Genomic DNA, 15,071 nt, shown 5'->3' with positions numbered 1-15,071 from the left:
CCAGTTTTAGCGATATGGTATGGTATGGTATGATATATGATATGATATGATGATATGATATGATATGATATGATATGATATGATATGATATGATATGATATGATATGGTATGGTATGATATGATATGATATGATATGATATGATATGATATGATATGATATGATATGATATGATATGATATGATATGATATGATATGTTATGCTATGATATGATATGATATAAGATATGATATGATATATGATATGTGATATGATATATTATATGATATGTGATATGATATATTACATGATATGATATGATATGATATATGATATGATTGATATGATAGGATATAGGATATATATGATATGATATGAATCCTGTACAAGTAATCAGTCGATAGCCGGGGCTAGTTTAGCAGGCTCGTAGCGTGAACTAGCGAAATGTCTATGCATAGCACCCTTATAGTCCAATTGAGTAGTAACAATAATAATCCATGGGGCAAAGTTCCTAACAGTGCTAAAGTCTAAGAGCTGGCTGCTAGTTTTATGCGAACTTACCCACAGCAGAGGTGGAAGATCCTACTAAAAGTACTGAGGATAAAGTGTTACTTATTTAGTTACTTATCACTTTTAAGGAACTCGGAGGGTCATTGCTGCCCTCAAACAAGCACACCATCAGTCCCTATCCTGAGCAAGATTAATCCAGTCTTTACAATCATATCTCACCTCCCTCAAATCCATTTTTTATTATCCTCCCATCTACGTCTCGGCCTCCCCAAAGATCTTTTTCCCTCTGACTTCCCAATTAACACTCTATATGCATTCTGGATTCGCCCATACGTGCTACATGCCATGCTCATCTCAAACGTTTGGATTTAATATTCCTAATTTTGTCAGGTGAAAAATACAATGCGTGCAGTTCTGCGTTGTGTAACTAGGTCCAAAGCTGTGACTGCACTAAATAAAACTATCCTACCACCCCTCCATATTGAAAACATTTTGACAGTAGGCTCAACCTGGTATGACGAGAAGGTTGCTGATTGCTTTTTGAATTCCTATGAATTTGAAAAGCAAATGTGTTTCTGATTTTTTTCTGTAAAATAATCACATTTTATTAATTATTAATATTATTTTAGATGTAATTAAATGTCATTTCAGTTATACGTTTTTTCCTTCAGACCCCCATAGAAACGTTTAAATGAAGTTTTACTGTATTGAGTGAAATATGTTAAAGTAAAACTTTGAAATCGCTTCATAATGTAGTGCTAAAGCATCTGACTATAAATGGAAAGATTCTAGGATCGAACCCCAGCAGCTGCATGTAAGGAAATGTAACATACAATATGCGTACTGGAATTAAATGTTAAAGGAAAAAGAATGCAAGGAATAGGTCTAGCAAGAAAAAGAAGTTTTGAAAAGAGAGAGAGCACGGGGGGAGGCGGAGGGGGAGAGGGAGAGAGAGAGAGGAAGGAGGAAAAAGGAGAGAGATAAGGAGATATAAGAAAGAATAAAGTGCAAAAACTTCACATTTTCATGTGAGTACAAAAGCAGCATACATAAGGCAACGGCATATTATGGTTAATTACCTTTTTAGATCTGATTATACAACAAACTGTTCCTTTGCAATTCTCGATCATGATGCAAGGTCAGGATAATTCCCATAGACTAGCAGAACTTCATGTGAAAATTCCATCCTATATGAAATGGACGCACGAACCAACTTGCATTTCATAAGTCCAAATCATGGTGATACCACGCAGCTACGACGTGGGACTTTAATTTAGTCTACTAAATATTGTATGCTTTTATGACACTGTTAGACAAATAAATAAATAAAATTTATATGAAGTCTTTTCAGTTTACCTCTGATAAAGTGTTATTCTCCCCTATATTGTATGTATTTTCATGTAGTTGTAGGTCCAATGGGTCAATGTCAGGTTCTTTCTTAATCACATCCATTAGAACTGAAAAGAAAGGTTGTGTAATTGAAAAAAAACTGAGCAGAGAGCAACAGTATATTACGATACGAGGTTGGGAAGTGCATTTTACAAACTCGAGGATAAGTTTGAAAGATGTGCAGAATGAGGTTTTGAATTTCTGAGATTTTGTAATGCCCTTCACAAACGTGTATTGTATGTAGAGGAAGCTGTTGTACCTAGGGCCAAGTTGTACCTGGGGACAGTTCTTTTATTTTCAAGGTTATGTGGTGGAATTTTTGTTTTCGCAGTTGACCACTTTAATTTCATTATTCAGCTGTTCTGTGAATGATTTACTTTTTGTTGAAGCACTCTGAAGAGATTTTATTCAAAAAAATCTGTTTTTGAACCTAAAAAGTAAGTAACTGTCAAATTAATTAATTATTTTCAATTGATTCTTTAGATACACAAATAAAAACTTAAATCTACATTTTTTAAACCCTGTTATTCTAGCTACGAATCCATGTGGTTATTTGCTTGTTTTCGGTACCTCAGTCTTGAGAACTTGCTGAGATATATTTTACTGATTCCTGATGTACCTAAGAATGGCGTACCTGGGGACAACTGTCTTCAGGTGGACCTCATTAGATTTTAAATATTTTTGTAAATAAGTTTCTCTTATGATGAGTAATCAAAAACAGTATTTAAGCTTAGTAATGACTTTCATGGAGTTTCAGCTATAGTGGAAATGCCATGTAGCAAATCAAAAATCAAGAGACAAACCCCTACAACGCTAAATTATACTCCTCTCAAGAAAAGAATAACTCATAATCCTAAAAAAAAAAAAAAAAAAAAAAAAAAAAAAAAAAAAGACAAGGGCTGTAACAGATACGCCAGAGAAAACCGAAATAGAAGAAGAAGAAGAAAAAAAGAAAGTTGAGTGAGAAGAGAAATATGATGAATAAAGTTCAGAAACAGAAGAAGTTGAAGCCACTAGTTCTGTTAGAAGATAATTCAGAAGAGACTGCAGATGAGCCGAGGAATGTATTAGTTCTAATGATAATGATGATGAAGATGCCATTTAATGCCATTTAAACTGTAAATTACCAGTGGCGTAGCGTCAATGTAAGCTAAAAAGCTTAGCTTCCCCAGTTAATAATAATTTCATAATAAACCTGCAGTCTATGGACAAAATTATTTATTAATTTTAATAGAATTTATATTTGCGCGTTAAATATTGTGATGCGGCAGCTCAGGATGATTTGTGATGCAGCAGTAAACAAGAAGCCTGCACACACCAGCTTCCAAGCAGACTGGTTTCTTCTGTGTAATCCACCCCTCAGATTTTCCATCCGTTCCTAACTAAACTACCCTAGTCGCAAGGCTCGCAGGAAGCTAGCTTTAACATTTAAAATAAGTAGTTTCCGAGTTATCCCTTTTCGTCAGTTGAGTTCAGTTGAAGTGTTAGTGTGCATTGTGGCTGATATAATAAATAATGAGCGAAATAACAGTTCCTGACACTAATTTACTTGAATTTTTTTAGGACAATTGTATTATCAAGACTGACTTACGAACAAAAGTGTGATTTAAAAAACAAATGACCAACTCCCTTGCTGTCAATGAAGGACACAACCAAAAGGCAGACGCATACTTACGTAATGATACTAATATTTTGATTTCTCTAAGTATGACAGGGAGTGAGCTAATATTATATGTATACGTGTCTATTTGTTAAGAGATATGTGTAAACCGTGAAATCATATTTTACTATGTATCATTTGAGGTCATGCCTTATTGGTGTTACTTACGATGTTCCAACCAATCTTCGACTGCTGACTTGACATTGACTACTATTTATTTTAAGACTGTATTTTTGTATTACGTTCTCTCATATTGCATGAAAGACAACTTGAGTTAGCTTCCCCTGCTCAAAATTTCATGCTACGCCACTGTAAATTACACTGCTCGAGCGAATTTAGAAGAAATAAGGGAAGAAAATTTTGTTCTCATTTGTGTGGCAGGAAAGAGAGACTAATTATAAATTTTTTGTCGATAGAATTTGTAAGAAAATTTGTGAAACAGAATTTGAAGTTCAGTATTTGAAGAAGTTTACTAAATATGACAATTTATTATTTTTTTTTACATGATGAGCAATCAGAAATTGTTGATCTTCCTTCAGACGATATTGTGTTCAAACTTCCCCACCTTCTCAAAGAAAAGGTTCCAGCCTAAGGGGCACTAAGAAAAATGTTTTCAAAGTGTAATTTGAAGACTACGCCCTTGGATAATAAGAAATTTATTTAATTCGAGAGCCTAATATTGTTTCCTGCCAAGAAAATTGAGAATTATTGTAAAACTTGGCAACATTATCACTATTGTTATTATATTAAATTTAAGGCAAAATTTATCATTAACCCTTCAGTACTCGCGTGGATTACTACGCCTGCAGCACTGCGTAGCTGAGCATCAATGCAATTTCTCGTCACAGTCTAAGTGACGCATTACTGGTGTTTAGACGTATTTGTCGCAACGCTTTGCAAAGTTATACTGAGTTTTATCAAGTGATACACAATTTTTCCGAGTGGATTACCATTGTAATCCACGCGAGTACTGACGTTATCAGATAAGTGAAATTGTTTTTATATGGTTATGAGTGATACAGTGCAGTAACTTTATGAAAAAAAAATGTGTCATATCGTTCCATCCTCTTTGTAGTTGGATGCAATGGGTACGGAAAATACAAGCAATATTTGCAAGTGGCTAGATGAAGATCTGGATTATGGGATTGAAAATGAAAGTGATGATGAAAGCAACAGAGAAGTTCTTTTGAATGAAGTTCACGATTCTAATTCAGAACAAGACAATGAGGAGGAGGATGATGATAATGGTGATGATGATGAAACACTAATGTCTATAAATGATGGAGACTGCTATACGGGCAGAGACAACACGACAATTTGGCAGAAAGAACCAGTAGCTCGAGGGAGAAGAAGAGTACAAAATATAGTGATTCATTTACCGGGCCCTAAAAGAGCTGCAAAAAATGCGCGGACACACACAGAATGTTTTGATTGCTTTATTGATCAGACAATAATCAATGAAATTATTGTAAGGTGTACTAATATTTATAATGAAAAAGTGAAGCGTAATTACGGACGTGACAGAGATTGCAAATTGACAAATGACGTTGAAATTCGAGCACTCTTGGGTATTTTGTATCTTGCTGGCGCTTTGAAATCGGGAAGACTGAACGTAAGAGAACTATGGGATAAAAATGGCACAGGTATAGAGTCAATTTACCTGACTATGACCTACAATAGATTCCAATTTTTGTTACGTCTAGACTTTGATAACATTCATAACAGGCAGAAAAGGAAAGAAATTGATAAACTGGCTGCTGTACGTGAAGTGTTCGAGTTATTTGTTCAGAATTCACAAAGGTGCTACATTCCAAGCGAATATGTAACTATAGAAGAGCAGTTGGTTGCATTGAGAGGACGATGTCCCATGAAAGTGTATATACCTACAAAAACAAGCAAAATATGGGATCAAAATTTTTGCTATGGTGGATGTGAAAACATATTACACTCATAACTTGGAAATTTATGCTGGTATTCAACCAGATTGTCCATTTCACCAAAGTAACAGTGCACATGCAGTGGTGAAGAGGCTGGTTCATCCCATCAAAGGAACAGAAAGAAATGTGACCACCGATAACTGGTTCACGAGCATATCTCTGTGTTTAGATCTTCTAGAAAATGACAAACTTACACTTGTAGGAACCTTGGAAAAAAACAAAAGAGAAATCCCTCCCCATTTCACAACTACTCAAGACAGGCAAGTTAACAGTACATTGTTTGGATTCAATGAAAGCTGCACAATTATTTCGTATGTACCAAAGAAAAACAAAACAGTGTTAGCATTATCAACCATGCATTATGATAAGGAAATGGATGAGGAAACGGGAGGAAGTCAGAAACCTGAAACAATATCATTCTATAATAGAACTAAATGTGCTGTGGATGTCCTGAAACAGTTATGCTCAGCCTATGATGTAAGCAGAAATTCACCCCGCTGGCCTCTGACTATTTTCTTTGACTTACTAAACATAGCAGGTGTCTATGCTCTAGTTGTTTATTCTGCAAACAAAAAAAAAAATCTACTGAAAAACTTCCTAAAAACGCTTGCTCTGGACCTAATGAAGCCACTAATTTTAGAGCGTATCACCCAACAGACAATTTCAAGAGAAATAAAGAGAAGAGGAGAGCAACTTTTAGGCATTCCACAAACAAGTCAAGAAGAAGGAACACGGCCAGAAGGTATTGGTAGATGCTACATGTGTGGTAGAACAAGAAACAAGAGCACAAGACAATCTTGTTTCCAGTGCTTGAAGAGAATTTATCCTACTCATTCAGATGTAATTTGTTTGAACTGTGTAGAAGAAATGCATAGGTCTACTCAGATAATTGAATCAGATGTAGATTAGTCTCACGTGTGTAAAGTGTGAACAGCATACATAAAAATGAAAGTGCATCAATATCCTTCTTACAACACACAAAAACTTCTGTAAAATATTACAAGTGAAGTGAGAATGAATGTTACATCCCTGAATTTTTTCATTGCTACACCCCTGAGTGAGGTATTTAGTTATCAAATATGACGTAAGAAAGGTCAGCAGTAGTGAACTTGCGTTTCCTGCGGGAGAGATTACATCAAGAGTTCAGGTGACCTTCAAACAGCGAGTGAGTAACAATGCTAGATATCCTACATAATTATGATGATAGTGAACTAACTCATAACTATGGTGCAACAATAAATTATGACTCAAAGACACGTCCAGTGTGGAAATATTATGCAAACATGTCACTTGAATGCAATTTGTGTACTAAAATATAACATATCCCTTCTCATTACTGTAATAACTGAAAACAATATATTTCTTAACATTTAAATCTAATTGCAATGTTTAAACCTTGTCTGTAAACAAAAACAAATGTGGATTACCATTGTGGCGTTACGAAATTTAAGGCGAGTAATGAAGGGTTAATAATATTTAGAAAACAGTATATTGTCTGTATTTTGTAGAAATATAAACCTAATAAAATATTTATTACATTAATATTACGTTGAACCATGTCCCAAGATATGTCATTCTATGTCACAAGGTGCATCACCCTGTGTCCCAAAGTACAGTACGTCACCCTTATGTACCTAGGGACAGTATGTAGCACTTTAGGAAAATGTTAAAAATCTATACAAAAAATTATTTCATTGAAAACTTTTTTTCCTAAGATACTTTACACTTCAAAGACGCTGTTGTTAATAATAAGTTATGAAAGCTTATACGAAAATTTAAAAACTTGAAATTAAAAAAATTGTCCCTGGGTACAACAGATTCACCTACAACACTTTTGCACGATCATAGTTTTAAAATTGAAAATACAATTATACGTATTTGGTATTGAAAACTTAGAGCAATATTATAACAAAGCCTTCGCAAAACTGCACTGTAATGCTAACTAAGTAACAATAAGTGCATTCTAACGAATTTATTTCAGTATAGTTTTATGTTATGAGGAATGGTTACCTAGCAACAAGTTTCTGTTTGGAAATTCTAACTTTCAAGCAGCAGCGGATTTTCAGGGGAGGCAAGGGAGGCCTGGCCTCCCTAAATATTTTGTCAGAGACAACACAAAGTGTGTTATCCCAGCTCTCATGAGCTGAGATGGCAATATTCAAACTGACCGTGTTTCTAGTCTTAGGGAGGAACATGTAATTCGTGATGCTAGCAAAAGAAAGAGCTGCAGGTAGCACTATAGGGTGGAATACACAGAGCACAAGCACGGAATTTAATGTGTAACACTTTTATTAAGCCGCCAATGCTTATCTACTATAATAGTCATTTACATGAATAAGATTTTTACATGAACGTTTTCGATACCATTTTTTGTATCATCTTCAGATGCATTATAATTAAAATTAACAATTAACATTTGTAAATGATTGAAAACCTAGCCATTGGTGTGTGTGTTCTGTGAACTTCTTTTCGTGATTAAGTGTGTGATACATTTATGGATGTCGCTTGTACTTGTGTGTCTACTAGTAATTAGTGCTAATAGAAATACTAAGCTTACTTAATATCAATCAATTTCTAAAATGCAATATAAAACTTATAGTATAACACCAATATAAAAACTTTTATAAAAGAACACTTATTTGGTCGTTTTTGTTAGTCTGTCTTTCAGTTCTGTTGTGTCTTGCCTTTTAATGGGGCGACTGTTCTCTCTTTGTTTTTATATAAACTTCATAATACTAAAATGCTGAATCGTTGTGTAAGAAGCAATTTGTAGAGCACTTGTTTTAATCACTTGGTTTTTTACGAAGTGAACTGGTGTAGCTTACGAATTATTAATTTCACTTTTGCACTGTGTGTTGTTGTTGTTGTTGTATAAAACCTTATCTACTTTTTACTTGTCACGTAACCACATGTTAACATTACCCTTTTGGAGTTCATTGTTGTTCACTATTTCCTATGCAAATTCGATCGTCTAACAGGTTGAGTTACAATTTGGTTTGATGTCGAGCTCTGTATTCAAGCGAAGCCAGTGCTTCTCTGTAACAGTGTTAATATAATTAATGTTAGAATTTAGATGTTTTGAGTTTTAACTATATTTTATAATAGGAAATAAACTTACAATTCAGCTGTTTTGTATGTTGTGTACTTGTCGGTTGCGTGGCTAAGCTGGAATAACGGTGGAAGATGATACAAAAAATGGTATCGAAAACGTTCATGTAAAAATCTTATTCATGTAAATGACTATTATAGTAGATAAGCACTGGCGGCTTAATAAAAGTGTTACACATTAAATTATAGCAGCTTATTGGTAACAAAACAAAAATGAAGTTGACAAGCACGGAAGTTACTGTACTACAGTGACATCTAGAGACCTTGCGTAGGCAAAGCAGAACTCAGCTCCTGGAAACCATGACAACAGCTGTTTAGCCAATAGGGAAACTTCTTGTTCGCGCGCTTCATACCAAAAAGACGCCATGAAAGGAGTTGGTTTTGGCTTAGGCTCCTCGCTTCAGTCTGATGCAGTGAGCTTGTAGCAATGGATGTGAGTGATGATATTGTGGTTTCACTGTTGGAGGTTCTCTTTTCACGACGAAATGAAATCGACAGAAGAATTATACTACAGCAAGGTAGACCTACTCCGAAATTTTCATTTCTTCAAAATGATAAAAATAAGACCAGAACATTTAAATCCTCGTGGTACGATCAACACAAGTGGCTGTGTGGTAGCAGTACGAAGGAGTATTTGTTTTGTTGGCCGTGCATACTTTTAAGTAATAACAAAGGCGTCTGGTCATATGAAGGCTACAGTGACATGAAAAACTTGTCTAGGGCTGTAGTTAGGCATAGCTCAAGTAGAGACCACTTGAATTGTTACGTGGCATTTAAAGGACTCTGTAAACAAACCCTTAATATATCGGAAATGTTGAGCGAACAGAATAGACTGTTAAAAATTAGATAAAATGAAGAAGTAAAACTCAACAGCGAAATTTACAAAATTTTAATTGATGTCAGGTGTACTCTGGCTGCGCAAGAAATCGCGTTCAGAGGCCATGATGAAAAGGAATGCTTTCTAAACCCTGGAAATTTTAAAACTATATTTCTTCTAGTTCTAAGTAGAGATGTGGCATTAAAAAAACATTGGGTGAATATGGGATACTTTAGAGGGGTATCGAAAACAATTCAGAATGAACTCATTGAGTGCATTCAAGAAGAAATACAAGATTTCATTGGAAAAAGAATTAATGAGGCCTCTTTCTTTGCCTGTATTGTTGACGAGACGACTGGCATCACTGAAACATCTCAGTGTTCTATCGCTGTTAGGCTAGTTGACACAGAAGGTGATATTCAAGAGTTTTTCCTTGGTTTTCATGATGTTAGTGAAAGCAGAAATGCTGAAGGCTTGTGTAATGTACTGTGTAATGTTCTTCAGAAATACGATGTTCAAAGTAAGTTAGTGGCTCAAACCTATGATGGCGCAAGTGTTATGGTGGGTGAGTTGAATGGCTTGAAAGCTAAAGTTAATGAGCTTGCTCCACAAGCTTTATTTACTCACTGTTTTGCACACAGATTGAATTTAGTTTTACAACAGAGTTGTTCTAAAATTAAGTCTGTGAAAATTATTTTCTCGACACTTCATGGAATACCTGCCTTTTTTAATCGGTCCTCAAAGCGTACTGCTATTCTCGACAGAATTGTGGAACAACGTATGCCTACAAGCAGTGATGTCAGGTGGAATTCTAATACCAAACTCATTTCTGTACTGCAAACAAAAAGGGTAAAATTAATCGAAGCTTTCAATGAAATAATAGATTTCCCGGATTCAAACGGTAATTCAGCAAAGGAAGCAGAAGGATTTATAAACAACCTACGTGATTTCAATTTTGTTTTTCTTCTCTTGACATTTCAAGAAATATTTAATAAAACTGAGTTATTATTTAATATTCTTCAGAAGAAAACAAATGATATTCGGATGTGTATCAATGCAATTTCAGATTGTCTTGTAGCTAAGAAATTTAAGGAGTGATCAGCAATACAGTGTATTCATGGAAGCTGCTGAAACTGCTACCAGGTCAGATTCATTGACTTCTTTAAGAAGAAATGAATTAATGGAAGAATGTGCTCCTTACAAGTATAAGCAACTGTACTTCGAAATTTTGGACAATATTTTAACACAGTTGGAATCAAGATTTCAAATTCTGAGAAATTGAAGTTTCTTGAATTAGGTGACACTACTCGATTTTCAATTTATAGTCAGCAATTTCCTACTGAAGCACTAGATCCATTATTTCAGAATTATGAAACTTATTTTAACAGTGTGAAATTGCGTGTTGAGCTTCAAACTGTGTTTTCTCCATTGCACAAGGAGACATTCCATGGCAAGAGTTTGAGCGAATTGATTAAGAAGATGTTTGAAAGTGAAACAAGTGAAATTCTTCCCAATGCCTTTAAACTTTTCTGTCTTATAGCCACAATTCCTTCCACAAGTGCTTCCGTGGAAAGGAGTTTTTCGTGTTTGAATCGCGTAAAAACTTTTTTGAGAAACTCCATGACTCAAGAACGGCTCTCAGCATTGTCGTGTATATCTATTGAAAAGGGGATCCTCCACAAACTTCAGAGTCGACCCACATGAAATGATGACCTGATCGATCGCTTTGCAAAGAAGAAGGATCGTCGAGTGAATTTGCTGTTCAAGTAATGTGAGTACCGGTATATGTATTTTTAAATAGTGTTCATTTGTAACCCTTCATCACGTGCTGGCCTCCCCAAGTTTTGAACCCACCGTCCGCCACTGCTTTCAAGGCGTAACAATAATAGCTGTAAATACAACAAAAAAACACGATCGTGAAAAAAAAAATTCAATTTACTATGGCAAAGTCTATTTTATCTTAAATGTCTAAACCTATCGGTAAATAGTGATAATGTGGTAATTATGGAGTTTGACTACTGAGCGGTTTTTTTTAATAAGGGCTCTTTGATTATAGCATAGTGTTATAAGTTGAAAACAGTGTTTCGATTTTTATTTTTCGGAAATGATGAGAACTTTTTTTTATTGTCTTTTGATTAATAAGTTATTACGATTTATACGGCTGAATTTGCCAGGGGTTGTTACAATTGGTCTTATTAAAAAAAAACCCAAGCAGTAGTCAAACTCAAATTATCCTTATATGGTATAGGCGTACAATGTAACAATATAGTGCTCTTTGTGGAAGGGAAGACCAATCTTCGATATCTCCCTACACAACACAGGAACTGGCGTCTGATTTGCGTTTCGTTTTGACTTAGATGGGTTAAATGAGGGCATAGCTAAGTGACATGAGTATGAGGTATGTGAAAAGATTACTTGAGGGTCTATTTAAGTGACGTGTCCGAGGAATGTAGAAGCTTTTAATGATTTAAGTATGTTTTCACTGTCGTGTGTAGTGTGAGGAGATACCGAAGTTCATCGAAGCAAATAATATATTTATACCTATTTTCAACTTTAGCTACTTTTGAATATTACAGCACAGACCAAGAATTAATGTTCCGAACAATGCAACTAAATTTAATAATAGGGAAATCGCACAATGTGCCAGAATAATGCAACTTGATATTACATCATATCCAATAAGAAGTCGATCAGGAATGCCGTGATACTGTGTCAAGTATTTAACCTGAACGACTCCAATTGAAATCTTTTGTATCGAGAAAAAAGAAATATATTTCCATAAATATAATTGCTACTTTAGGAACCAATTTTCATGACTTTGCAATCAATGTTTTGCAATGAAATGCCATAACAGATATTTTCTGCCGATATACTTAATTGGCTAGAAGTGGGAATTCTGGAGGACGATCATTCCACGAGTTTAGAACTTTTTTTTTTTTTTTTTTCGCAAATGACAATTTTATGCTCGATTTTCGAAAAGTAATAGAATATTACAAATACATAAACATATACTGGTACTGTTTAATGCAATTTTATATAAGGCACAATATGTATCAGCACTACTGCATAGAAAAAGAAATTAATGTCCTACGGCATGGTTTATAAACAATCTTTTGGTCACTTTTTTTTATATAATTTTAGAATATTGCAGACATTATTATTACAGCCGCGGTCTCATGCTTAACATTCGGCAGGTCTTTGAGGGGCCTCGTGAGTAACATTCGGCAGGTCTTTGAAATTTAATTGTATTATTGTTTTCAATTTCTTGTGTCGCCGCTCCAATTACTCTCCTCAATTTCAATGTTGCAATCAATAAGCTGCTTCCATTATAAAATGACACCTACTTGTCTAATCCACGTGGACTAAAAGCGAGGTTGCAATGTCTTGTGCTGAGGACGAACATTAAAGTATGTGATTAATATTATTATTAAAGAGTAAATTATTAAGAGTTAAGAATGTCAACGTACTCGTATATGAAACAACAACAACAACAACAACAACAATAATAATAATAATAATAATAATAATAATAATAATAATAATAATAATAGCCATATAACAATATAACAAACTAGTGCTTATTATCGTGGAAGTAGGCGTGACAACGTGACGCTTAGAGTGTAACCTACCAACAGAGCAAAAAACGGTCGGGAAAATTATGAACCCAGATAAACCTACTGACCTATGAGTCATTCCACGTCAAATCGCACACCAATAAAACACGACCTTCTCGTAAATGGTCGAATTTTTTTTTTCATGAATTCCAGACATCAAACAAGGAGACCCGTGTTGTTTTATTTTCACAATTATTAATTATTTGTGTAGTTATGACTATTTGAAATTACGCACATTATGCGCGCACTGTTACAAAAACTCACTTGGAACTCTGTGTATACATATAATTGAGATTTGCGGTTTGGCGCATTTGAAAGACTAAATACAACACTTTTTATTACTTTAGGCTTTCACAAATAAATTTAAAATTTGGCCTAATTTTTTAATCATTTATTTTTCAAAGCAAATTTACTATATTATATAGCCAAGTTAAAAATCTGAAAAAAAAAAAAATATATATATATATATATATATAGACTTGTTCCCTGATGTATTATCTGTAAACTACTACATTTAGAAATATGGGATCTGCACACATACATTTGTAACAATTTATTTTCCGGAGGCATGCACGCGCTCGCGAACCCCCAGCTAATGAACTGCTTGTGGCCGTGGGCTAGAAGGCTGCCCACTGAGAGTTTTACGAAGTCCCTCTTTGCATATACGCCACACTAAAATACAAATGGATTCATTCATCAAATGATGAATACCTTAAGGAACAGTAAATATCTTATCTAAAGTTATTTTATTATTGTCAGCTCAGCTGAGAGGGGGAGCCGTTCACAATGCTATATGTTTATACTGTAATATAGCCAAGTGTTTAACGATAGCAAGGCTGGGTAAGGCAGTAAACTTTATGGCAGTACACAGATGGCAGGAGACAAACTATAGAAGAGAAAAATAATCAGTCAGGGTTTGAATTTCATGGAGTGGCGTGACTTTTATACAACATTAGTGACAGCAAAGATCGCGTAATATATAAGAAGTGTTTAAATCCATTTGACCTTCCTAATCACACTTTTAAAAAGAAAAATACACTAAGACGCGTAAGTCGCGATTTATTGATAAAGCTCAATTGAAAGGAGTCTTTGAATGTTCAAATATGTGATTCTTTCCTTAAAAAATCTATCAACTTCCGGATAGATCAGGTGAAATTATATGTGAAGCCGGTAGTTCTTGTGATATTAATAAACATGAATCAAATGAAAATGCGGACAGAGAAAGTGATTATGCCAGTTCTTCTTCTAGCAGTTATATCGATAAAGCGCTAGAAATCAGTAATATTGAGGAATTAAACAAGAGTTTGATGTCAATAGAATCCCTTATCAAGAAAAGAAAACTACAACGAAAACGATACCCTCGTGAAAAGTTTCAAAAAGTAAAAAGTTCCCTAGAAAGTAAAGTTTTTCATGTAGAAGATGCATCGTTATCCCTTCAAAAGCTGGCCATATTTTATTTTTGACGGAATGTAAAGTAAATGTACAACCTGAAAATTACATAGTTATTGCTGACTTTTCTGAAAATCATTCATTTGTAATACAAGATTCAGTACAAGGTGTGCATTGGAACAAATGCCAAGCCACAATACATCCTTTCGTAGTATATTTCAAAGAAGATAAAGAAATTCGTCACAAAAGTATTGTTGTCATCTCAGAAAGCATGAAACATGACACCGATTCCTTTCACTTTTTTCAACCCAAAGCAATCAATTTATTAAACCAAGAATTCAACGATATGAAAAAAATTATCTACTTTTTCGATGGATCAAATTCACAATACAAAAACAAAAATAATTTTAAAAATAAATGTTTACATGAAGACGATTACGGAATTAGCGCCGAATGACACTTCTTTGCAACATCGCATGGTAATGGCCTATGTGATGGCATTCGAGGAACTGTTAAAAGATTTGCCACGAGAGCTAGTCTATACAAGATTCTATAAAAACACCACAAAAAAAACTGTTTGATTGGTCACAAAAAACATTTCTAACGTGTCATTTATATTTTGTCCATTGAATAAGCACAAAAACCACACTGAAAATTTGCAGGCCAGA

The 15,071-nt window shown here is 34.5% G+C and overlaps 1 protein-coding gene across 1 annotated transcript in view; it reads right to left on the bottom strand.

Moving 5' to 3' along the window:
- Nucleotides 1–12,062, bottom strand: part of LOC138691461 (zinc finger protein 429-like) — a 38,556-nt gene extending 26,494 nt beyond the window's left edge. The window contains exons 1-2 of the mRNA XM_069813403.1: nt 11,942–12,062; nt 1,846–1,946 (exon numbers count right to left, since the gene is read on the bottom strand). Of these exons, the coding sequence (XP_069669504.1) occupies nt 1,846–1,941 (96 nt within the window). The 5' untranslated portion in view covers nt 1,942–1,946; nt 11,942–12,062. The remainder of the gene's footprint in view (nt 1–1,845; nt 1,947–11,941) is intronic.
- Between the last annotated feature and the right edge of the window lie 3,009 nt (nt 12,063–15,071).

Source organism: Periplaneta americana, chromosome 16 (assembly GCF_040183065.1).
Source record: "Periplaneta americana isolate PAMFEO1 chromosome 16, P.americana_PAMFEO1_priV1, whole genome shotgun sequence".
NCBI lineage: Eukaryota > Metazoa > Arthropoda > Insecta > Blattodea > Blattidae > Periplaneta > Periplaneta americana.
This window is presented reverse-complemented; position numbering and strand designations above follow the sequence as displayed.